Source organism: Chelon labrosus, assembly GCF_963514085.1.
Source record: "Chelon labrosus genome assembly, chromosome: 4".
Classification (NCBI taxonomy): domain Eukaryota; kingdom Metazoa; phylum Chordata; class Actinopteri; order Mugiliformes; family Mugilidae; genus Chelon; species Chelon labrosus.
Genome location: NC_140340.1, coordinates 31,930,763 through 31,957,805, shown reverse-complemented (window position 1 = coordinate 31,957,805; position 27,043 = coordinate 31,930,763). Strand labels below are relative to the sequence as shown.

At 39.4% G+C, this 27,043-nt stretch overlaps 1 protein-coding gene across 4 annotated transcripts in view; it reads left to right on the top strand.

Moving 5' to 3' along the window:
* The window catches only part of LOC311487606 (calcium-dependent secretion activator 1), a gene marked incomplete at its 5' end in the record, with an annotated part of 135,463 nt that overhangs the window by 17,661 nt on the left and 90,759 nt on the right, over positions 1–27,043 (top strand). For all 4 annotated transcript variants that reach the window (XM_084543954.1, XM_084543953.1, XM_084543952.1 and 1 more), the window contains 5 exons: positions 6,506–6,619; positions 9,675–10,007; positions 23,907–23,987; positions 24,133–24,369; positions 26,410–26,531. In XM_084543954.1, the coding sequence (XP_084400080.1) occupies positions 6,506–6,619; positions 9,675–10,007; positions 23,907–23,987; positions 24,133–24,369; positions 26,410–26,531 (887 nt within the window). The remainder of the gene's footprint in view (positions 1–6,505; positions 6,620–9,674; positions 10,008–23,906; positions 23,988–24,132; positions 24,370–26,409; positions 26,532–27,043) is intronic.

Below are 27,043 nucleotides of genomic sequence, written 5' to 3'. Positions count from 1 at the left end.
GACTCACTGCAGGTAACTTGCCCAACATGACTGGAGCCCTTGTATAGACAGAGACATTGTCCCAGTTCATGCTGACTAGGTCTGAGCTGTGGCAAGCCAATCCTGTCTACTACAAATGTACTGTATATTATTGTTAAACTAATCTGGAAGAGTTTTGAACTAAACGTAATTGCGACAATACCCACTTGAAGTAGCCACAGCATTATTGGGCTGTTAGTGGTTGGTTAGAGGGGCCTCTGTGGATCATCCTACAGATACTTGATCAGTTTGGGATCTAGTGAATTTGGAGACCAGGTCAACACCTTTTGCTGTTCTTCATGTTTTTTTTTTTAGTTGTTCCTAAAGTGTTTTTGTGTGTGTGTCTGTGTCAGGCTGCATCCTGCTGGGGATGGCTGCTGCCATCAAGGAGTGTCATTGCTATGGGGTGGGGGTGTCTGGTCTGGTCTAGGTGGGTGCTACATTAATGGAAATTAGCTGCACCAGTTTCTGGTTATCAGCATAACAAGCAAGTTTTTTCAGGAGGAGTTCCTATTTAAACCTCAGACTTCCCACCAGTCCCCTAGAACTGAAGAAGCTACTCGGATGAGTGGTGAAACGTCTTCTCAAAAAACTCTACAAGTCCAGTTGCCTTTTCTGAACCTTTGTTGGATATGGTCCTACATGTCTAAGTAACATCCAACATAACTTTCCATAAGACCTGAAGAATATTTCATCACAGAAACACCTTTGGAAACACATTTTAGGTTTGTGCTGATACACTGTTTTCTGCCTCTGTGGGCTAGGTTGGTGCTACATGTAACATCCACATGAATGAATGCCAGGTCCAAAAGTTTCCCAGCAGAGCACTGAATTGTCACAAGATGGTCAATGTTATTTACTTCTACTGTGGTTTTAATGTTGTGGCTGATCAGTGTATAAGCCATTTACCATTTCATAGGGTGACCAACGGCCATCAAACAATGTAGTAACGTAGTACCAACACATTCATCATATAATCATCTCTGACCATAGGCCTACTCTGCAAAATGAATGTAACTGTCGTGCTTATACATAATTGCTCCTAACTCCATTTTACTTTCAAATCAGCACATCTACATCTGGGAGCTGAAAATGATTCAGTGTTCGAGATTAGTTACAATGTGGACACTGTAAACTGTTTTACTTGGCGGTGCCTTCCCCTGTGTTCACAAGTGATTTAGGAGGTGCTTTCGCTTTAACAATTTCAAATATTGGTGGGGAAATAAAGCAACAAATGCAAACATGTTCAAAGAAGGACACTGTGTTCATGCCAACAGAATTCTTCCATGTTCGTGTTTAACGTTAGAAATTGGGAGAGCCTTGTATGGTATCATTTTCTGTGCATGCCAGCTGAAGTCACACCACAGAACATCTGCATCAGCGTAAGCCGGCTGAATTATGAAACACTGACCCACAGTCTACTCACTAGCATCCAGCTGGCTTTACTATAATTTAACTGTAAACTTTGACCCTCTTAAGAAAGCTGTAATCTCACACTGCTCCCTCTGCTGCAGTGACCATAGTAACCGTTACCAGGACAGCAAATGGGAACTGGCCAACGGTTGTGTAGTTTTCCAGCAGGGAGAGAGCCTCTTATTGGTCGTTTCATTCTGGTGTTTCTTTGTTGAGCGGTGGCTCAGTATTACATACAGTAATGCATTATTTGGTACCATTAACTGAGGAATCATCAGTCAGTGGTCTACAGAATCAGAATCATAGAATCAGAATAAATACTTTTACATATTAAAGAGTATGTTTGTAAATACAAGGGATTTGGCTTGGTGTTGTTGCACACAGTATGCATAAATAAAATAAAAATATAAATAAAATAGGGGAAAAAACTGTTACAGGTCAAAATTAAAACTACAATTTCTGTGTACATGTGCAGACATTTACATTTTGAATGGAGTTTTCCTAATAACAATCATCTGTGGGCGAACGACGGCACAGTGTTGCACTTAAATGACTGCTCCCATATAGCGCACATATATTGTAGATTTGTAGTATTTGTAACATTTAGAATAGAACTTGCTGGTTAATTTGCAAAATGCCACTGTCTCATAATCAATACCTGCGTGGGTTAAAAGTACAAGGGGTCTAATATTTGTGAATGTTAGTGACGTCAGCATGTTGTTTGCAATCAAACTAAACCAGGCACCAATCATAAACCAGATACCAGTTACTCTTTCACTTGCTAATTCATTCTCTACCTGCGCTGATTATTCAAAATGTTTGCGGTTACGTTTAGGCACTGTTACTTCTTGGGTAAGGTTTAGGAAAGATCTTGATCTGGTTTAAGACATAAACTGTCCACAGACACGAGGTGGTTAGCACTGATGCCTCACAGCGAGAAGGTCACCGGTTCGAATCCATGGGCCGACTGGTTCCTTTCTGTGTGGAGTTTGCATGTTCTCCCTGTGTCTGCGTGGGTTCTCTCCAGGTACTCCAGCTTCCTCCCACCGTCCAAAGACATGCTGGTTAGGTTCATTGGTGATTCTAAATTGGCCGTAGGTGAGAGTGTGAATGGTTGTCTGTCTCTGTGTGTTAGCCCTGCGATGGACTGGAGACCTGTCCAGGGTGTACCCCCTCTTGCCTGATGACAGCTGGGATAGGCTCCAGCAGACCCCCGCGACCCTTAACAGGACTAAGCGGGTACAGAAGATGAATGAATAAATGTCCACAGACATTTTAAATTGCATTTAAGCAAAACCACTGGACTGAAGTCTGGATGTGAACCCTGGTGCTACCCTGGTAGCGAGAGTCAAGTGTTTTGCAGACCCACCATCCTGTGCCTACAGAACCTTAATTTGTATTCTCCATCTGTATCTGATAATTACTCACTGCAGGTAACTTGCCCAACATGACTGGAACCCTTGTATAGACAGAGACATTGCTGGGAATGGCTGCTGCCATAAAGGAGTATCCACCCCATCCAAATTTGATGCAGTTCATAAATGTGGGGCCTCATACTATTTTGCTTCTGCACATATGTCATATTGCAATTATGCAGAAAAACACTTTAGTTGCATAGGAACATTGGACCTGGGCCCGTATTCCTAAAGATTCTAAGAATCCTCTAAGAGAGCTCCTATCTTAGCCTAAAAATTCCTAGCTAGGAGTCTTAGCTTAGGAGTGATTCCAGAAAATTCTTAGAGAACTCTGAGCAAGGAATGGACAGAAACTCTTATCTTAGTGAGGAGGTGTGGTTGACCCCGTTGCTAGGTATGAGTCATCATTTCAAGAGGTGTGATTGGTTGATCCTAAAAGCTAGATAAAAATACACTTTTGGTGATAATTGGCCTAGAATGGACCGTCAAATTAATAGACTTAATAACAGAATCTAATCTCTATGAAGACTGTATAATTATAAATAATACTTTACATAAATAAATAGTTCGCTATACTTTAAAAAGTATCCTATAAAATGTGTGATTAAACTCAGGCCACTACCACAGTATTCACATGCTGATAGTTCTATTTATTTGCTTTCATTCATTTACCACACTGGTAACATTTTTCACTTCACCTATTTGGTATTAACAAGAGTAAAATGGCTCAGCTTTCATCAATTTCTGTGATTGCTAACCGGCCTAGAAGAAGCAGTGTTGGTTGATGTTCAAATCTTCCAAAAACAATACAGCAGTGGAGAAGAAATGAAGTAGGAAACCCAACTGGACAGAGGAACAGTGTTTGCTTCTGGATCAACTGGTCAATGAGAATAAAAGTGTTTAAGACGTAGATTTGGCCCCAAGTCATCACTGCTGCATTGTTGCATTTTTCCTGTTGCTAAATACCTCAGTGTTGTGATGACTTTCATTTCCGATGATACAGTAGTCCCTCGCAGGGGTGGAGCAGCAATTTTAAAAGTGGGGGGGTTCTAGGGGTAGCACATGAGCACCGCAACCGCCTTTGGCCCCTGTTTCAGTCTCTTTCTAGATTTTTTTCATCAGGATATGCAAATACTATTGCATTGCCTGGACTTCCCTTCCTCATCCTACATAAATAACTCAATGTTAATATTCCTGAACATGGAAGTGTTGAAATATTTTATGTAAACTTAGAACAAACCTCTACAGCCTTGATTTTGATGAGGAAACATTCCTTTCTTTTGTTGTTCTTTAATCTGATTTTTATTATTTCACATATATTTTGTTGTTCTAATCTGTTTTAACTAGCTATTCTTTCATCCTAGCCTTTATTGTACTCTATATTATTGTTTTATCCCTCTTATTATTTAAGATTTTAATAGTTTTATTGCATTTCATTGTCTTCATTTCTATTCTTTTCTAGTTTCTGAGAGCAATGACAGGGATGAGTTGATGTAGGGGATTTTTTTCATTGAAAGGTTTTAAGCTCCAACAAATACCTTTAAGTTACGTAAATGAACACCTATATGGCATTAATGCAAGAATGTGTACTACTGTACAATTGAATTAGTGGATTTATGGATTGACAGCTTTCTGTTTCCCTCCTGTCACCTAATTACATGACAACATGAGTGGAAAAAAAGTCAATCTTCTGCTGCCTTTCCTTTTTGGCATTCATCACAAAAAGAATAATGCTTGCAAAACTTTGCATTAACTTTGTTTGCCACCTGGCTTGCTTAATAGTTTAGTTATTTACAGAGAAAATTCGACATTATTAACTAGTTAAATTACCGTTTCATACCTCTGCTCTGTTTGCTGTCTGCTGCTGCGAGTGACGGGTCGGCAGCTCCGTGTTAGCGTTTACTTTGCCGGGCGGCCGGGACTAGTGGATTTGGTCAAATGACTGTGATTGGCTGGATGGCTGTCAATCAAGCTAACTGTCTGGGGGACTGAGGTGCGCTCCATTTCAGTACGCTGGTACACAGCCAGGGCGGGCAAACGGTTTAATACCTTAGGAAAAAGTGGGGGGGATGAAATCAGCTTGTTGAAAAAGTGGGGGTGTTGCAACACCCCCATCCCCCACGGGTGTGACGCCCATGGTCCCTCGCTATAGAGAGGCTAAGTCCCGCCCCCCTACTTCCGGGTTATGGGACCTATCTTTCGAAAAAATATGAACGGCAGTCTATGGAGAGATAATAATTATTTTTTGGTCCCGATCGAATTGTGGCATGAATTTCACATATGATGTGTGTGAATTTAAAAGATAATTTTTCACGTCAAGAGATAAATTATTTGACGTAAATAAGCTGAACAACATTAGGTTTTGTATGAGATCGCTTAGTGAACTACATCTCTCTAGAGATCCCTAGAGAACTATGGCTGTCTCCTTGTTGAGCTTTACCGTCTTCTTCCAGGACGAAGGCAGAAGCATCAAACGAGGTGAAAATCATTATAAATCGGGTCATGTCGAGAGCTGTAGTTACACGAAGGGAGTTTTGGTCGGTTCTGTACGCGCCAGCATGCGGGACTTGTAGTTCGTTTAATTACGTATTTTCCATAGCGTTTTACTTAACTATCTTGCGACAAACTGTGACATTCTTGACATGTAAAATCATTTTTTATTCTGAAAAACAACATATGTATAATCCAAGGCACAAGTCGATCGGGACCAGAAAATAATTTATCTTTCGCCATAGACTGCCGTTCATATTTTTTCGAAAGATAGGTCCCATAACCCGGAAGTAGAGGGGGCGGGACTTCGGCTCTCTATAACGCGGTTCACCTTTCGCGGCCTCGCGGATTTTTTTAGTGCAATTTTGCATGCTTTTTTTTTTTTTTTTTTTTTACAGCGCATTGTTTTTTGCGTCCTGATTGGCTAAGGGACTGTAGACCATTGTCAATCAATCTCCTCCGTACGGTGTCTCTTGTACAGTACAGAATGCGTTCAGCTTGCCAAATTTATACAGTATCTTTGATCGTGCGGTATGTTTGCAAGTTATTGAGAAAAGTGTATAAAGTGTGTAGTGAGGGGTTTTGCAACCGTAAAACATTTATAATCATTGTAAAAAATAAAACTGACTACTTCGCGGATTTCGCCTATTGCGGGTTATTTTTAGAACGTAACTCCCGCGATAAACGGGGGACTACTGTATTGCGATTGTAACAAGCTTGATTGTCATTGAGTGTTTGGAGAATATCTCTCCTGTCTCTTCTTTCAGCCATTTTCTCCTCTGCTTAAGAAATTCCTAAGCCTCCTAAAAGTCCTCCTCCCTGCTCTTAGCAGATCTCACCTTAGGAGTACTCTTAAGAGCTAAGATTCTTTAGGAATAGCTTTTATCTTTACTAGGAGCTACTCCTAACTTTGAGAGGGAAACGTCACGATTCTAAGAATTTTCTTAGAATTTGGCCACTAGGAGCAACTCTTAGCGCTAAGAATCTTTAGGAATACGGGCCCTGGTTGTCAAAATAATCCTCCATATTGCTGTTTTCTATTTTTTTAATTTTTCATATTTTTCCATTTTCTTAACAGTATTTCAGTTAGTTTAGTGGAGGTTTTAATAATCAAATTGGGATTAACTATTAAATCATCTTTGTTTCTTGTCTGTTAATTTCTCCCTTAGATAAGTAAGCAGCACTTGCAGACGGTCAAAGAGCGGTTTCAGGCGTTCCTCAGCGGGGAAACGCAGATTGTGGCTGATGAGGCCTTCATCAATGCTGTCCAGAGCTACTGTGAGGTAAGGCCATGCAAAAGTGTGCTCACAGAATGCCTATATATTGTAGTCATTGTACAGCTTGTGTATTTTGACTGATAGCAGGGACATTTGCATATTACAAAGTGATGTGTTGTGCAGGCTGCGACCTGTCTTAGCAGAACTTTGGGTTCCCTGTGGAGAAAGAGACAGTTTCTATTTGAAATTAATTAAATTCTAAATGCTAATACCTTGTCATTAATTACAAAAAATTAATGTCTGTAGCCATAATTCCAGAAGTCTAATTGCCTTTTGCAAGCTGTAAACTGACCCCTCATGAGACCCCAATCTTCCCATGCAGGAAAACTAATATTGGAAGCAAAAGTTTACAAACTCAGCAGAGATAACATGTCCTGACTTTGATCAGTGATGCACAGTTTGCACCGAGCCTCTCTGGGGGGTTTAGTAATGTGTCTCCTAATGGCTTGAATTGAGTTTGTTTTATTCACCCAGACTAGGAGAGTAAAATGAAAAGAGATGAAAATAGACCCAGAGTCAGAGCTTTGCTGTCTTTTTGCTTCATTCTGGACTCAGCGGTTGCTTATGTGTGGCATTTGACATACAGATTAAAATTTGCTGCCCCATAATTTGTAATTACCCATAATTTTCAATTCCTTTTTTAACGTTAACCGTATTTTATTTTCAAAAACAACTCGATCACAATAGTAATCAGCGTAGGGACAAAACAATGTATGCATGTCGAATGCATTTATAAAGCAAACAGTTCACCTCGATTTATTTATTTATATTTATTTCAGCGGTATATGATGGCAAACATGATTTCCCTATCTTACTGACCACATGATCATGAAAATATTCAGTTAGCATGACCTACTGGCAGTAATCAATTAATCTATTGTATTGCTCATCCATATGTCATCAGTGAGAATGATACGGCTTCAGTTTTCCCTGTACTGCATGTACACAATTTAAACGTCAGTGTAGTTTAGAAATCTGTCGTTATTATTATTATTATTATTATTTACTTTTTGAAAGCCAATCTAAATACAAGTGTTCAAACTGAGGATATCAGGACATTTAAGGCTTCTGTTGGGATACTGTGTGCTCAAACTAACCTAGGGAATATGAGTGTGCTGGGTTGGCAGTGCAGACACATTGACTGGCATTTCCTTATCAGTTAATGTTGCTGCACAAGCCAGCCAAACGAGAACGGTGTGATATTTAACACATGAAACAGGTTGCACAGGTTGTGCAATTCCATAAAAACCTAAAGCTCTTATCTTGGTCTTACCTTTGGGTTAAAACTGGGGGAGAGAGAGAGAGAGAGAGAGAGAGAGAGAGAAAGTTGAGACAAAGGGTCAGACAGAGCTTGTCAGTGTTGGTAGCTGGTGATGAGGATTTACCATCCATCAGTCACAATCGTGAATGCAGTCATATGAGTCAGCATTCACTCATGGGAAAATGTGTTTTGTTTTTTGTGCTGCTGTAAATCCAGCATGTATTTCTTAGAGATTTTGCTGTCAGTGAGCATAAATAGTGCTCCACACACACGTCAGAGTCAGCTCAGAGTCAAATGCCAACATATTAACTAGACGCCACCAGAAGTAAGAAAGATAATAGGTTGTTTTGGGTGGAACTGATGAAAGAGAACAAAATGAGAACTACAAGTGGACACTACTTTATACATTTTTTTTTACCAAAACAGGTCAGACCTGTCAAGGTATGGACTACAAGATGGCTAAAGTTACCCCGTCCACTGTGGTATCTGGCATTAAAACATTAACAACAACACCTCAACACCCTGTCGACCCCGACTTTCGCTCCACCTTACTGGGAGTGAAAGTGCAGAAAGAGTATACAGACAGTTCATTAGTGTTAATATGTTAAAAATATGACAGTTATCAATGTCTTCATATAGGATATAAACGGAAAATAACAATATTCAGCGTAGGTGGCGGATTGTCACTGGCCTGACAGCCATGGGCATAGTGGGGGGGGGGACCTGACTACCCAGGGCCCGAGTAGGGAGAGGGCCCATGAAAATCCTGAATTTTGGTTTTTATTTTATCTATTTTTTGAATAAATTAGGCCCTCCAATTAATTGATGTCTTAATGTATTTCAAATATATTGATAACATCAACTGAGATAATGAACTTTGGGTCACAGCCCTTCCAACATATTGGACATTCTGGGGGAGACGCAAAATGGTTTAGTCCGCCCATAGACAGCGGCCGGCGACATGTACGTCAGTGAGCCCAGGTTGAATGACCTGGAGGCTAGCTGTCATCATGCCGCCCAGAAAACACAAATGGGGGTACCAGAAAAAGAAAGAGCGGAAAGAAAAAGAAATAAGGCAGAATGAGGGGAAGCAACTGTTAACTGCTTTCTTTCTGAAAGGTGAACCGAGTTTACTTGTTGCGTAACTGCATCCAATTAACGTTAACGTTGTCGTAGTCCAGAGTCAGTAAATTACATCCTTACATCTCATGTAAGGCTTTAGCAAGGCTTTATTTCTTTTTCTGCAAGCTGAAGAACAATTTTATTGAAAAATGTGATAGTTTATTTGATTTGATTCTCTGTGTACAGTTGTTGGCTCCTGTTCAAGAATAAATGTTTTTAAATCAAAACGTGTCATGGATCAAATCGTTATGTTGATAGGTGTTTGAGCACAAGTAGGCCAAACGCATCAATTCAGGTGGTGAATGAAAGAACCAGTCATCAATATAATCTGATCTGATTTTAGCTTAAAACCCTACTTATGCTTGTTTATTTATAAATAAATGCCCCCAATTTTTTATTTTTTTTAGCTTGCGTGCTTCGTGCACTGGCATGGATAGGGGCCCACTGACATCAAGAGTGTGCAGGGCCCAGAATTTGGTGCTACGCCCCTGCTGACAGCATTTGTTACTTGCAGTAGTCTGTTGCTGAAGGTGTTCCTATGTTCATCCAGAGTGTCAGTGATACATTTTTAGAAGCATCCCTTCTCTCCAAAACAATCAGAAAGGTGCCAGTCTTTCTGATTTTACAGAGTAGAGGCTGTAAACTGAACTGATCTTTTGTGTCTCAACTTGATTCCAGGTCTTCCTGAAAAGTGACCGTGTATCCCGCATGGTGCAGAGTGGTGGCTGCTCAGCCAGTGACTCTCGGGAAGTTTTCAAGAAACACATAGAGAAACGTGTGCGCAGTCTGCCTGAAATTGATGGCCTGAGCAAAGAGACAGTGTTGAGCTCCTGGATGGCCAAGTTTGATACCATCTACCGAGGTGAAGAGGACCTCAGGAAGCACCAGCAGAGAATGACAGCCAGTGCTGCTTCGGAGCTCATCCTCAGCAAGGACCAGCTTTATGAGATGTTCCAGCAGATCCTGGGCATCAAGAAGTTTGAGCACCAGCTCCTCTACAATGCCTGCCAGGTCTGTCCATTAACACATTATGTCACTTGCATTTTGCAATATGTTTGTGTCATGTCTGTTTTTCTTTCTTTCCATCTGTCACTTGTTTGTTTGAAACCTAATTTATCTATAGAAACCTGTGTCCACAAACTGTCATGCCACAAACACGATTACCATATGTTTTCTTTATTTAGGAACCCAAAAAAATAACTGAATTGTCATACTGCTTGACTTCATATAGTCATTGTGGTAGTTTTTGCTTTTGTTTTCCTGTGGATATTACGTTCAGAGAGGTTTGGCATATATATATCAGTCTGGGTGTGGGAAAGGCTGCCAGGAGCTGCTTCTCAATCAAAGAAAACTGATATTTCCTTGTTATTTCGATGATTGGATTTACAAAACCTCAGTCATCTTCTCTAATCTTAGGGATCCTGGCAATATCATATATGACATACATATTGTGTTTTTTGGTGGTGTTATTTTTTGCTCAAACATGCCTCGAAACTTAAAATCATTTACCGCAAATGACTCCCTATACAGTGGCGAGGTGGTTAGCACTGATGCCTCACAGCAAGAAGGTCCCAGGTTCGAATCTGTGAAAGAATCGGCCTTTCTGTGTGGAGTTTGCATGTTCTCCCTGTGTCTGTGTGGGTTCTCTACAGGTACTCCAATGAACCTCATTAGGTTCATTGGTGATTCTAAATTGGCCGTAGGTGTGAATGGTTGTCTGTCTCTCTGTGTTAGCCCTGTGATAGACTGGAGACCTGTCCACGGTGTTCCTTTTTGCCTGATGACGGGCTCCAGCACCCCAGCACATGAATGAATGACTCCCAATGCCAAACTGTCCTTCACCCTAAAGCCAAATCAAAAGTAAGATGTGACCAGAAGCAGTATCAGTTATCAGTTGCCTCATCTATCTTCACCAACCTAACTGAAGCGTATAAGAGGAAATTTTGTAATTCCTAATTGATTAATTTTTATCACTCTGCCTACAATGAAAACAGAAACATCTATTGCATCTCTGCAGGTACAGATACTATTAGTAAGTTGGCAATATGACGTTAAACAGTGGAAGAATAATGCATTTGAATGGTCTGTAAAAATTATGCTTCACTATGTAAGAAATAGATTCAGGAAAGTAAACATAGTAAAGTCCTGTGTCTAAGACCTAAAATAATGCTAAAACCACTTTTAATGAGATCAGATCACATATGATTCTTTGTGCATTACCATACTGTTGGATTAAAATACCTAAGCATTCTGAGAATTGGCAGTCTCTACTTGCCTCTATACTGTAGTTCGCATGGTTAAGGGTTGGGATCAGGGTTACTAATAATAATTCCTCTATGGATTAACAAGAGTGTGAGAGAGAGTGTAAGAGAGAGCAGAGGTGGTCAAGGGAACTAGTGGAAGCTGAATGAAGAAAGGGTTCTGTTAGTGAGAATTTAACAGTGAATCTGAGAATTAAAATGTTATGTAGTGATGGTTTCATGTAGATGCTATTTTCGGCCGAAAATGGCATTTTCGGTTTTCGGCCGAAGATTTTCGGTGCATCCCTACTTTCATGGTACGTGGCCACACCTTACAACCCCACGGGAAGGTGCCACGTTTCCCCATTTTGTGTGAATGCAGCAGAGAGGGACACTTCATTCTGTGTCCTGTGGCTTCCTTGCCTCGGCCTTGGCCTCGGTTAAACGGACAACATGCTTGTACATCTGTATAAATCTGTGATACCATCTTTTTCGCTGTCTCACCCAAGTGATGACAGAGAAGGATGACTTTTTCTATGAATCTACACATTTTTGAATTAGCTCCAAAACTCAAGTGTTTCAGGTAAAATCTTGGGCTTGGTCAAAAACAAACAAACAAAAAAAAAAAACACTGACCAGTGGTAAGAAACGGGACATGAACAGTTGTCTTCAATGATCAAGCTAGAGACACTCTATGCACAAATGTAAACCAAATATCATTTCTGAGAGAAGACAGAGGGTCTTCTCTCAGAATGTCATGTATTGTAAAACTTCTGCCAACAGGCTCCTAATAGATAAACCATAAAATGAAACACAGCAAATCACTGTTGATTTTCACAAAGAAGCCAACTTCACTTTAAGACATGTCACAGTTCAGTGCATTTCCTTTGAAGGAGAATGATCACAAGAGTGGAGGCTTGTTCAGGCTTTGTGGCAAACTTAATGCAGGAAGCAGTCTGAGCACGGTGGAGGAATAACAAGACAGGCTCCTATACACGGATGATCCACTGGCGCCAGGTATTGTATCAAGTAGAAAATGAGTTATTAATATATGTAGACTGTAATGATAATGACTAGGGTTAAGAGTTTGTTGTAAAGGCAGATTGTGCCATATGTATACCCATCACAGCAAGACATATATGGGAGCTATAATGGGGGAATAGATCCATGAAAATAATCTCTATCATGCATTAAAATCATACCAAAATAGAAAACGGATACAGAACACTACATCTGTGAAGGTTATTAGGTCTCAGTTTGTTGAAGATGTTTCGCTGCTCTTCCAAGGACTTGACTGACCAAACATCCAGTTGCCTACAACTTATTTTCCTGTTTTGCCATTCAAGCTTGTAGTATAATTAATTTGAGAGAATGGACTGTGAAATTTGTTGGCCTAAGCTGATCAGTATGTGGAGCAAAAAATGCTCTAAATCCACAATTTAAAGGATTGTGTTATAGGGTTAGAAACCGTTGTACCCTATATCACTGAATGCAATGTTTTCTCTGAAGGACTGCGGGTGCTATCTACACATCGTCAGTGGATTTGATTAAAAGGCATCATTTGTGCTACATCTCCAACCAAAGTGCTTTTAACAGAAGCAGTGTTATTTCTTAAGCAATATAGATGAGTATTCAAACATTTTGTGAAAAAAACACTTATAATCTTTACTGGACTGAAAAAGACATCGTAGTGTGTTTCTTTAATTGATGGAAGGGATGAATTACTAAACAGTTCCAGGTCTCAGTCCCTGGCCACTTTATTCATTACACATATTAAAAGCAATATAGTTCAAAAGCCAAGCTACTCTCCTACCTCTATGAATTGTATATGTATTTGTTAAAGAGTTAGATTTTAGGAAGGATTTAGGATTTCAATATAATGGAAACGTATGTATATTTGGTAGCCAATACAGTATGTTGTAAATAGGTCAATATCTCGACCTTTAGAGGTATGGAACTACTACATACATAAGAATACTCATCACACAAGCCAACTGAATTCATGCAGGATATTTAAAATGAAATCTAGGTATACTCCAAGAGAATGAGATGACTGGAAACTTGCTAGAAGCTGTCTGACAGCAGGCTGGCAATTCTCAGTGGCTGAATCTGTAGTACTTATTCTAGCATATCACAAAAACATCTTTTCGTGTCCGACTGAGACAAAAATTTTATAAATCAAAATGCTCCTCTTCTCGTGTCCAGAGTAACTACTAAGAATTAACCCATAGTAACCCAAGGAACCATGGTAAATGGTAAATTGTTTTTATACAGCGCTTTTCTACATATTGGTACTCAAAGCACTTTACAGTCACAGACGCATCTACCCATTTGCTCTCACAAGCACACACACATTCACACACCAGTGCCATGCACTAGGAGCACTTGCTCAAGGACACTTTGGCATGTAGCACATTCCAGGGATTGAACCGCTAACCCTCTGGTTCGTGGACAACCCGGTCTACCTACTGAGCCACAGCTGTCCAACCGTGTATGGTAACTTCATCACACATTTTAAATTGCCTCCCTGTGCCTCTCAGTGAGGTTTCAGAAGCATGCGGCCAATCAGTGAAGCTCAAGGGAACATTCTCACGCCAAGTCAGGGTCAAATGTGGTCTGCAAGGTTCACCTCTGCATGAACGCTGAGCGTAACTGCTTTATTAGGTACTAAGAAGAAGTGGCCTAGTGTGTACTGTGATAATGTGTATGTTGACAAGTGCCTGAATCAGCCCTTATGTTCTAGTGGTCTAAATACATGTTTACATTTGTTTACCACTTAAGGGCAAGGAACCATTTGAACCAATTCATTGACCTTGATTTTCTATATGACAATGAATTTGAAATTTAGAATTTCCAAGTATTTCAATGAGTGCCCTATAAAGGTTAATGAGCGTACTGAGAATTGTGATTCTGACTGTTGCAATACAGCAATGAACGGATAACAGGAGGTCTTGTTGCCAGTGGTGTTGCTGTTACTCTCCATTTGTGGTGCTGCATATCAATCCTAAAAGGTTACTTTTCTGTCAGGATCTGTGCAAAGCTGCACCAGGCTTTTATCAGATGTTTGTGCACAAACATAGGAGAAATTTAGTATGAGAGTGCACAGAGCTATAAAAGGGAGGCAGGATATTATTAGAGGCATAATATAATATAATATAATATAATATAATATTATATTATATAATATAATTCACTAGTGTACCTAATAATGTACCTAAAAAGTTAATTAAACACAGTGAATATGCTTACTGTATATTTGTCCCTGTCAGTCGGAAGGTTGTAAACAATAAAGTTCATAACACCACACAATCCTGGGTATGTATGAAGAAGACATATTTACCCAGTCTTGTGAACTTGTCTTGTGACCAAGACTTGGATAGAGTTAAAAGTGTTTGTGCTCTGTCTAGCTCTAAATTTGTGACGTGACCACCGTTTTTCCCTGACTTGTGGAAATGCATCCTAGGTTAGTGATGTGATTACTAGTAAACCAACTCATAGTGAAAGAATATCACAAGATGAATCTCAAGTTATGACAATGGAGCTTTTTGAACTGTTTGATAAAGAGAATTTGTGACAAACATTTGTTACTGTTACAGCTGACAGCAGGTACTGCACTGCTGCAAGTTGCAGTGGAATGTCAAGGCAGTCCACGAAGCTTCAGTTCATAACAATTAGTGATTTAACATGTCCATCTCGAATTTATATAAAGTGAAAGAGACGTTAAAAAAAGAGACAGAGGACTGGGTTATACAAATGAATGGCTACTGGAAGATGAGCACAGTAAGTGTGGGTTCACTGTTTAAATAAGGGTGGTGATTAGTAGGAGGCAGACAGGAAGGGAGGCCCTAGCATTACAAGAAACAAAGACATCCCCACTAAATAAGCCCTTAGTTTTCCAGTTATCCGTGCTGAGAGTAAATATTGGCTTGGTGCGGGAGCTGCATGCTGTGCTTAATAAGTGTCAATTAAAATCAGTACAACAGTACAAGCCACATTTAAACTAATCTAACCCAAGACACATGGTTACTGCTTCCACAGTCGTGCACTAACAACTATATCTGATCCCTCAGTTCAACAATAGCTGTTGTTCCCAACACTCCGAATGAAATTATTGCACATTATGTAAAGCTTTGAGTATTGACATATGGCCTGCTGATTTAAGATGTGTTAAGAAACTTTAAAAAATGCTCTATTATCATTTAAACAGGCTGTAAATCCCAGCCCCTAGCACGTTGTATGAGTTAATGCTTTAATCCACATTGTGAGCTTGGAAATCCCTCCACCAAACAGGATGCTGAAAACCCTTTCTCCCACAAGCTTATGTCTTAATGGTGCCACATAGCAGACTAATGCAACACCTGTAACATGTAACGTGGAGATGGCAGTAACTGGAACACAGTAAGAGCATATTAGGATGAAGGGAGCTGGAATCTGACTTGTTCCCAGCTGTTTTCTTTTGCTGTGTGTGGGTGGGGTCAGCCAAGCACAATGAGTCATGCATGAATGTGTAAGTGTCATTTTACCCTGCGTGCGCAATTATTAGGCAAACTGTATTCCACATAACTTCACTTTCAAATAAATACAGTGCTCTCTGTGAGTTGAAACCATTATTCAGTGTCATACCTCAATGATTACCTCAAAGATTAACTAACTATATAAGTGTCGACACTGCTGAACTAATACTTGTTGAAGTATGCACTGATTTTATATCCAAATTGGAAGAATGGACTACAGTCCCCTATTTTCAGTAGTTCAGAGGTGATTGGACACAAGCTTTTTATGGACAGATGTGTGATATTCCTTTAGCATTTGCTCATCAATTAAGTAGATCAGAGGTTGATTAGACTTTTTTTTTATATTCCCCCTCGCAGTTTTTTCCACAAATTTAAATATCACGTGTTCACATGTTGCACCCGTGTTGGTTGTACTATTCTGTTACAAAATGTCCAGTGAATGAGATTGTTGTCCTCTGACAAACTGCACACATCATATAAAGAGAAGCGGGGTCAAAACACAAGTTGCCTGTCTTTTGGCAGTAATGATGATATTACACAGTGAATATACAGTGAGGCAACAGAGTGGGTGTTCTTTCCTTTTCATCAGATGGGTTTTAGGACTGTGGTTTAGTCTGTAGCCGCTGAAAGCCTCTAACTGGCCACTATAGACTAGAGACAAACTGGAAAACACCATGTGTTCTGAATCAGTCAAACCACGAGCAGAGAGAAAAAGAATCAAGAGTGATTTAAATAATCAGTTAAAGGGTCAGTTCATCCAAATTACAAAGTGTTTTAACAGCAACATCCTTCACAATAAAACATTTTAATGGGAACTAGTTGCTGCTCCTGATGGAACAGCCTCTGAATAACATGTTTCTGAATTCAGTTCTGTAATCAGTTCTGTAATCACTAAAATAAACTAAATGTCACAGGGACTGATACATCAAAACCTGGACAGTCCACTTGCATGAATAAACACAACAACATATGTCAACGTTTGGTTGAACAGACCCTTTTTATTTTCAATGACATATTTTCTCCTGTGTTATTACTAATGTTTTTTTTTTTTTTTTAATCTTATTGTTCTGATGAATTGTAGCAGCTAAAGGTTCAATGAATAGGGTGAAAAAAAGAGGTGAAGATAAGGGTTCTATGGGTTCAATGAACACAGGAAAAAGATGTAAAGATAAGGGTTCTAAGGGTTTGATGAACATGGTAAAAAGAGGTGAAGATAAGGGTTCTAATGGTTCTGAGAACTGGTTATGTTTTTTCTAAAAATGCCAGAAATAATGTACTTCCCTCTTCACCTCATCCAAATAGAAGAAATTGCAATGTGACAGTTTTGCACAGTACACACTGTTACATCTCATAGGATGAAAAACAAATTAACTAATTAATTAACAGTTTAATTAATAATATGCATTAAATAATATGTTTTACTGTATTACTCAATGACTTGATATAAAAATGGGATTTGCACCCAAAGCCATGAAAACAACTGATTAAACTGTTATCTGTATTGCAAACTATTTTGACTATTAAAACATCTAGACTTAAGTAAACCAGACCCAAGTATCTGCAGGAATGTGCACCTAATAGGGCATCTGGTTGGTTTCTTATCTCAGGTTGAGACAGATAGGAGGATGTGTGTTTCTGTTTGTGCAGGAATGCAGATTATAATATCCTATTAAAACGTGGAAATAACATGATTTCATCCTGATAAATTTTCAATTTCTTTACGTGAAACTCTTTTTTTTTTTTTTAACCTTTCAGTTCTTGCCAGTAAACCCGACTCTGGTGGTTTTGTTCTTGTCCTGTGGGTCCTGTGTGTTAACAAACATCCATGGTACTGCTTGTAATTTGATCAAGCTAGTCAAATTCAGGTCCTTTTTGCCTGTGAGCTAAAGCCATAGATATTCCAGGTTACAAAGTTGAATGCAGCCATTGATACCATTTTGGGTAATCTGTCTCGTTTTGCAAAGCTGTTTGTGTATTCTAGTGACACGTAATTGGTGTGATTGTATGACTTTGCAATATGTGTGTGGTGTGTCATTACCTAATAGCAATGACTGGAGTACACTAGGAGTTTTGTTTTCTTTTCAAATAATGTACTGCACACACTGTGTAGCCTCTGTAACAGCATTCTGTATGTGACTAAAATGTGGCTAAATGAGAAAGCGACGTTGCCACATTAGTGACAGTTTCCTCCCTTTTAATGCAAAAGCAGTTATTCCAAAATTTAGCAAAATATAATAGAAAAAGAGTGCACTGTATGCAATCTGTCGTCCCAGATTGTATTGCTTCAGCCCATTATGTACCCATCCAACTGTGGTCCACCAGGAAGCAGATAAAACAGTGCAGACCAGGTATCTGTAGTGAATTTGAATATGAATTTGAAATGAAACACTTATCTGCCGCATCTGCAGCTTCTGAGCTTGTTGTCAGTTCATCTGATCTTCATATTTTTACAGATATCACTGGCACACTTCGAGTTAAGTAACGATGTTCTTGATTGATTTGCAATATAGTGTTATCTCAAGCCTGATCAGTTTATCCATAAATTTAGTTTTCACACAATTGTGAAGATGAATGAATGAATGAATAAACGAATGTGATGAATGTGAGACCGAAAAATGTTCTGATTTGAAAAATAAGGTGCGATTAGTCAAAAAGTCAAGTCCTTCTCCATGGTTGAGGCCTTTATTTTGGTCTGTGTGTGTGTGATATAAACTTTTGATGACATTCAGTATACAGCAAACTCATACTAGAAACATTTGAATGGATTTCTATATATGTGCTGATGCACACATATGAATACACTCGGTGCCCTTTATCTTCTTGTATGTGGTCACCATGACATCTGTACATAGAGGCTGCTGCTCAGTCCCCTCCCTTGCCATGCCGACTATTGTTCCCTTATCTGAATTAAGGGTGAGTGATTGCTTTTCTCGTAATCGCTATCAGAGTTTGACGCAGTTAATCCATCCAGAGAAGAGAACCACTTGTTTAAATCAGTGGCAAGAGAAGATGATTATGAGGAATGGTGTCTGTGGAAAGAAAGATTAGGAAGGAGTGAGATTATCTATACCATTAACTCAAGTTGCCTTTTACTTAAATTAAAATTAAAATAAAGAACAAAAACAAACAAAAAAAAAAAAACACATGAAGGCATGAGCACTGTTTTTTCTGAAAATAAAATATACGTCCTGGCTTTTTAAACACTGTTTATTTTGACTATAGTCTTCAGACAAAAATTAGTCTAAGTGATTTAGTCACATTTTAATCAGTTTTATCTTTCATTATTTGAATCTAGTTTTAGTAAAAGAAAGTCATTGCGTTTTTGCATCTTATCTTGTCAAACTGCAACTAACAGCAGTAAATTAGCTTTGCAGCTTTTTTATGTAGCAGAAATGTTAATATAGGTAACGGGGACTGCACTTGTGTTGATTCACTTGTGCAATTCTACATATTCCTTTACAGAGTCAGATATCAGCCTGCTTTGTTGTCCACTCTAATTTGTACAGTTACATCAAAAATTACAGTTTAAAGAGGTAGCATATACAATTCATGCCAGGAACTACATTTATGGACAATTTTAGTTTTCTGAATGCTAATCCATTATACATTCTACTGTACACTGTTTAAATATGTGCCAGTTAAAAGTCAGCAGAGGTATTTGTATTTCAAAACAGCAGCATTCTTAGATGAGGCTCATTTTTAATTTCACTGGATTGAGGAAGTCTGGGGGACCAGACAGTGGTGAGGTGTGCTGTAGGTGTGACAGATGTTTTCGTGGTGATGGTAGGACTGCGTCAAGGATTGACTCTAAGCCCCCCCTCTTGTTTGCTGTGGTGATGGACAGGCTGATGAGGTCAGGCAGGAATCTCCATGGACTATATTGATCTGCAGTGAGATCAAGGAGCAGGTGGAGGAAAATCTAGAGAGGTGGAGTTTCGCTCTGTAAAAAAAAAAGAGGAATGAAGTTAAGCCGAAGCAAGGCTGAATACATGTGTGTGAACAAGAGAGACCAGAGTGAAACGTTAAGGTTACAGGGAGAAGAGGTAGAGAAGGTGCAGGACTGCCGTTTTTTTACAATCTGTACCTTATTTCTGGCATAAAATACGATCGTTTACTCACCCATATAACTTTGGTGTCATTTGGAGTCGTTCGGACGATATTTAGATCCGAGTATATCCATATAGTGGGAGTGACTGGGGCACCGAAACACAGTCTATAATAACGCATTATCTGCCACAAAACTTCAGTTTTCAAAAAAAAGTTCATTTCACCAATATTTTCTTATGATACGCTAGTGCTATTCCCCGTTGAGTATTATGCGTCCTGCTTTTGGAGTGATGTTTGTTGGACGAGCACTCCTGTGGAAGGTAACAGTCATCTTAAATCTTTTCCACTTGTTCACAATCTGTCCAGTTTGTCCTAAACTTTTTAGGGACGGTTTTGTAACCTTTTCCAGCCGGATGATCAACAACAACTCTTTTTCTGAGCTCCGACAAAACTGTGACAAAACCCTGCTTTTTTAAAAAACAAAACAAGGCGCTAAGCAACACCTGAGTTTCACTATACCGACTGTAAAGACTTCTGAACAGAAGGACTGCAAATTGGCCTTAAAATCAACTTGTAATCCTAGAGGTGCACTTACTTTTGCACCTCACAGATATGTAATATTGGCTCATATTCCTGAATAAAATAATTAACAAGTGTAATATTACTGTTTCATTTGTTTAACTGGGTTCTCTCTGATTTACTCAGTAGACCCACAAAGCATCAGCTTCGTAAGTGGCAAGAATCTGATTGCCTTGTTTACTCTATTACGTCTATTTGAATGAAGTCAGCATTAAACCTAAAATCAAACTGCAGGTATTCCATGAATTCAGTACTCATCCTTATAGTAGGTTCACAGTGAAGCAGACGGTTCACTTGTTTTACGTTTCTTTAGGTAAAGGACAGCTGGCAGTTTATTGGAGAGCCAGATGTGTTAGATGAAGGCTTGATCACTGCCATTGAAGTCTGGAACTTCAGTGGCTTGAAACTTCATTGTGAGAATCTGAGACACCAGGCATTCAATCTTCTGCGGGATATGCGTGTTCTTCTTTCTCTCTGGATATCAGAGGGAGAATTATACATGCATGTACATATCAGAATGTCTGATGTGTATATTAAGGGGTGTGCACATGGCGTGTGTGGGCACATGTGTGCATGCCTGGGAGAAGGCGATAGGTCAAACATGGTCCTCAGAGATAATCAACGGTAAGGGCAGACAGGTGAGAGGGTGTGAGAAAGAGACAGTGACAATGAGACAATCAAACACTCTTGATCTGTTCTCAGAGATATTCAAGGGAACAGCTCTTTCTGGGAGTCCATAAAGGTTAGTTATGAAAAAAAAAAAAGCGGTATGTTGATGGCGTAGCTGCGGAGTAGTTCCTGACCCTAAGACATTTCCTTTTGTGCACATGAACAAACTGTGCATTCAGCCTAATACAGTTGCTCATTTAGATTTTCTCCTTGTCACACTCAATTGTATTTCTGATGAGTGGGTTTTTTTTTTTTGACCTGGGCCATCTATTGAGATGTTTGCTGGGAGCCTTCTGCCCAATAAGCCATGATAACTTATATCATCAAAACAAAATTACCGTAAAGGACCACTTTGCAGCCGAGACATTTAACTGTTAGTGTTGGGGCTTGTTATGACCAGCTCAGAAAGTCACAACCGAGGAGGGATGCAACGCCTGGTTACATGCCAATTACTGAAAAGCTTTATTCAGAAAGATAAGACACAGAAACAAGGCTGCGATGCTGGATCAGATGCTGAGAGAGTGAGAGAGTTGGTCATAATGAGAAGCCTCCAGGACACATTTTCTGAACTTTATCAAGAATCAGTGGTTGACTTTGTTCTCTGGTCTCAACCCTTTAAGGTGCACACTACCTGCTAAATGAGAGTTCCTTCTCTGGCAAATTCCACACGTCTGTCTGGTTAGGGTTAGAAAACATACCTGAGGAACTTACTAATATGACTTCTAATATGTGGCTCTCACTCGACAAAAAAAACAAAACAAACAACAAAAAAAAAAACACGCTCTACAACCACAGCAACAATGTCAACAAATAGAACACAACAGAACTCAACATAAACACATGAGCTATTGCTGCAAATAATGTTCAAAAGACAACTTTAAACTATGCAACCTCTAACTGTAAGTCCAAATAACATAACTGCCTTAATTTGGGTACGTTTGTTGTTGATCAGAAGTAAAAATATTAGGGATGCACCGAAAAAGTTCGGCCGAAAAAACGAAAATGCACTTTTGTGCCATTTTCGGTCGGAAATTGCTGTTGTTGCTTGCATCATCACAACAATCCTGTTTCGGCCGTGTTGTTTCTGCGATAAAATTTAAGCCGAAAATGGCCCGAAAGTGCATTTTTGGTGAAAGGTCATAGGTTAAGCATAGGTTTTTCGGCCAAACAATTTCGGACGTTTAACGCCGAAACAACACGTGCAAGCAACAACTGCAGCAATTTTCTGCCAAAAATGGCCCGAAAGTGCATTTTCGGTTTTTGGCCAAAAATTTTCGGTGCATCCCTAAAAAATATTAAGTTAGCTCTACTCACAATCATTATGCCACTTAGATAACCATTACATTCTCTTGTTTAAGTAACTCAGTAGAATTTTGTGGAACCTGTTGACGAAATAAATTTAATTAAACTAAATGTTAAAGGTGACAGAGAATGAAAGGTGACACTCTCATTCAATTCCCTCCCCTTCAAAATAATTTGCATACATCCGCCCTCTCGCCTCCAACGGGAAGTACATTGCAGCAGTGCTTGCGGAGTTCAAGGCGAAATGGCGAGTCGCGTTCCGAGGTGTGCTCTTCCAGGCTGTGCAAGCGGTGTGCAAACTTTCCATTACATTCCCACCGAAAGAAATGCACGAGATGCGTGGCTGCTGTTCATTTATAATCGGATTCCAACTACATTCAACCACAGACTGCTACTTCGTTTGTGAACGGCAGTCTATGGCGAAAGATAAATTATTTTCTGGTCCCGATCGACTTGTGCCTTGGATTATACATATGTTGTTTTTCAGAATAAAAAATGATTTTACATGTCAAGAATGTCACAGTTTGTCGCAAGATAGTTCAGTAAAACGCTATGGAAAATACGTAATTAAACGAACTACAAGTCCCGCATGCTGGCGCGTACAGAACCGACCAAAACTCCCTTCGGTAAGTAGAGGGGCGGGACTTCGGCTCTCTATAGCGAAGTTTACATTCTTTTGAGTGGCAGCAAATGCAGCCAATCAGCGTCAAGTGCTTGCATTTCATAATGAGGTTGCCAGTTAAGCCCGAAGGGGCGCCAAATAGGTGCAAAACCACGCGTTTAAAATCCCCCACCCTAATATAGCTTTCTGAGAGAGGTTTTTAGGAAGCTTCTAAGGCATTACAGACCCAACCAAAATTTTTTTGTCTGCATGTCACATCACAGATCAAGGATAAATACCCCGTTCAATCATTCTATGTCACCTTTAAATTTCTTTGTAGTTGATTTCTGAAAAACATACTAAACCCTAGCTTGGATGCAGCTCAGTTTGTGTCTATGGATTCTTCTGTGCCCCTCCAGTCAATGAGAAAAGAGGCCAACTCCAATCCTATGCGTTTTAAAATCCTTCTTAGCAGCCACATACATATTCAGATTTAGATTCAGAAAACTTTATTCGTCCCTGGGGGGCAATATAAGGCACAAGTGAGCAGCATAACGTGCAAGTACAGACATTTTAAGGAGCAAAAAACACAGTATCATCCACTGTGCCCAATAATAGCAGCAGAATGTCTCAGCCCAAGAATGCAGTAGAACTTTGTCAAATCATGTAAACCCTAACTCTCCACATTGTTTTCCCATTTGTGATAGTGTATTATAACATTATAAACTATCATATTATAACTTGAAATGTTAAAAAAAATATCATGTTATGGAGCTATGAATTCATACTATTCAACAAGGATGCATTTGACACTGTTTATATTTTAATTGAAGATGAAAGCACCATACGTGATTATTAGTAGTATTTTTAATTTTTAAATAAATTCCATTTGCCATTATTGTTGTACTAATTATTATTATTCAATGAAATATAATATATTTCTGTTGTATTTCCCTAGCTGGACAACCCAGATGAGCAGGCAGCTCAGATCAGAAGAGAGCTGGATGGAAGACTACAAATGGCAGACCAGATTGCCCGGGTAAGGGACAAGAGCTAGTAGATTGATAAATGGACGGATGGTGTATTTCCACAAACATGTCATTAACTGGTTTGCATATGTTGTTGGGTCGTTTAGTGGACCGTGCTCCTAATTAATGAATTGGCTGCCTTCCTGTTTTGGTTAGCATGGTGGAAGGTTCCCTAAGTTTGCCTCCAGAGAGATGGAGGCCATGTTCATTGAGGAACTGCGATCTTCTGTCAACCTGCTGATGGCCAACCTGGAGAGCATGCCAGTGTCTAAAGGAGGAGAGTTCAAGCTGCAGAAGCTAAAACGAGGCCATAATACCTCCATCATGGACATGGGCCAGGAGGATGAGAACACGCTGTCCAAGTCTGATGTGGTGCTGTCATTCACTCTGGAGGTAGGTGAGACCGTTCAGATAGTTTTGGTGGTGGTTTTTGCCTGTGCTGTTTTCTTGTACACATTAAAAAAAGAACAGACTGGAAGAAAAATATATGACATCAACCATTATGTGATCTGGTGAAACCTGACAGCTACTGGTTTATCTTACAGTTGGCAAGAATGTGAATTTAATCCCACTTTGTCCACTTCTTGTGGGCCTGAATATGCTGTGTTGGAGTAGGCATATACTGCAAAATATAAAATATGAGTAAGAAGTTGTAAAAAGATTTGACAAGGGAACAAAGAATAGACAGCCCTGAACAAGGGTTCACCCCCCATAGTGTAAAATAACAGTGATTCAAAAGGCCAGTGCTCCTATGGATGAATGAAATTATTTGAATCATGTATAATTAGGGCCGTGCCATTCACAATTTTCACATTTGGACCAGTGATTGTTATTATTAGAGACTTTTTACATGACCAAGACTGCATTAGTGAGACAGAATCATTATATTTTTTATTTTTACAAACCAAAAAGTCTTTAGCTATACATGTGGTCATCATAACATAATTTTGCCATTTCTAATTTGGTACAGATAAGCCCATCCACCAGCCAAAAACACCTGCTGTGTAGAGGGACATAACAGAACTAAGTCGTTGTTTTAACTCACTGTTTAACTAGAACACATCAGGTGAATAACATAAATTAAATAAAACTTCCATTATACACAAATATTAAATATTTGCCTTCCATCAGTCCTAGCAACATACTTTCATCCGATTCCTCTATTTTGGTAGCGGTTAGCCGAGCTCTGACGTGTGCATCTGTGTAATCTGTGTACCAGGAAATCTTGCACTGACAAACGTTCCGCGTTGTTTGGAATACAAACGGCGCTTAAATGCGTTCATTTTCTTAACGGGATAATTGTTTTGTACTTAATTAATCGCAATTAACGTGTTAAAGTCCCACCCCTATTTTTAATTTAATAATATTTAACAGTATAACATTCTCCAAAATGGTCATACAGTTGAATTGACAACTGTCTGACCTGTCTGCAACTGTCTTGAATCTGGCATAGTTTCAACATAAACTGAATATTACAAGGACTGTTTATATTAGAATGCATTTTGCAGGCATTCAGGCTCTGTGAAGTTTGTTATAGATTGAAGAAATAAACTGTACAGGATCTTTTATACACCCCTAGTTGAGGACAAGACCCCCTGTGCCAGTAACAGACTTGTTGAAAGAAATTCTTCAAGTTGGGGGACTTATCATGCGTACGGATTTGGTGTACTGAGTGGATACGCAAGAAACTGCTTGTTGAAGTTTCACAAGGAGTATAATTATATGACATACTATGTTTCGCGAACTTACACTTGTATCAGATCCTGTAAAAACTATGCTGCAAGTGATTTTATGCTTTTTTCAAATGATTTTGTCTCTTATGATGAATTATATATTGCTCTCAACATTGTCTTATGAAATGGGAATTCATAAATCCTCCACACAATCAAACATGAGTTAGTACAACTACACACTGCAATACATCTGTGTCAGTTGTCTTTTTCTGCAAATGGAAGGTGGCGACTCCACTCTCAACATTCAGCAAAAACAAAAACAAAAAACATCAGCGGTTATGAGCGGCCAGGACCGTGGGAGACTGCACAGAAAGCTGTTTAGTGGCCAAATGAAAATGGAGGGGTCTGTTGAGGGGAGCCCAGTGGCTAAGCTGTTTGTTTCATATTTTATAGGGATAAAATCAGTTTTTGACCTTGTGTCTATCTCATGCCGCTCCCATCCTCACATCTCCTCATCTAGACTTGCTTGCTTCCTCCTTCCTCCTTGACGTTAACGCAAATTTGCCTTTGCCTCAGCTTCACAGTATTTGCAGCACACTGCTGAGCCTTTATTTCGTCGTGTAAAAATATTTGTGCATGAATGACAGAGCTTTAATCAGTACTAGCAAACTCAGCATGCGGCCACCGTTGCTATTCACCCTGTAACAGTTGGCACATGACAAAATATATCTCGTTTAAACTCTGCCTGTGTGTGTTGTAGGTGGTGATCATGGAGGTACAGGGTCTGAAGTCTTTAGCTCCAAACAGGATTGTTTACTGCACCATGGAGGTGGAGGGAGGACATAAACTGCAGACAGACCAGGCCGAGGCCTCAAAGCCCACGTATGTATGACCGCAGAACTGGTCCTCCTTCACACTAATCACACTTTTTTTGGTAGACTTGTTAAAAATGTCTTGGGACACTCAGACATACACAGCTCACTTCACTTCCAACACATCAGAGGACGTTACTTTACTAATATTGTTTAGAGCCTGTCCCTCTACCCATAGTGACTGCTTGCCTAACCAGATACATTCCTCTGTATTTCACACTATACCAGAGTTTTAAATGTGTTTTCTGTGCTGGTGCTCCCATAGAGATGCGTTTCACATTAACCAGCGATGATGGTTTTCCAAAACTGAAGAGTATGTAGTGAGATAGAGTAGACTACAGCAATTACGACTATGATGGAGTCAATAGTGGAAATAACAAAGAAACTCACAATTCACAGAAGGAATCAATGATGAGGACAGGCCAGTGATGATGATTACCACCATTGTTGTAACTTTTCTTACCTTTCTTCTTTTCTAGAAGTAAATCTTTGATTTCTACTTGTTTATTTTTTCTTCATCTG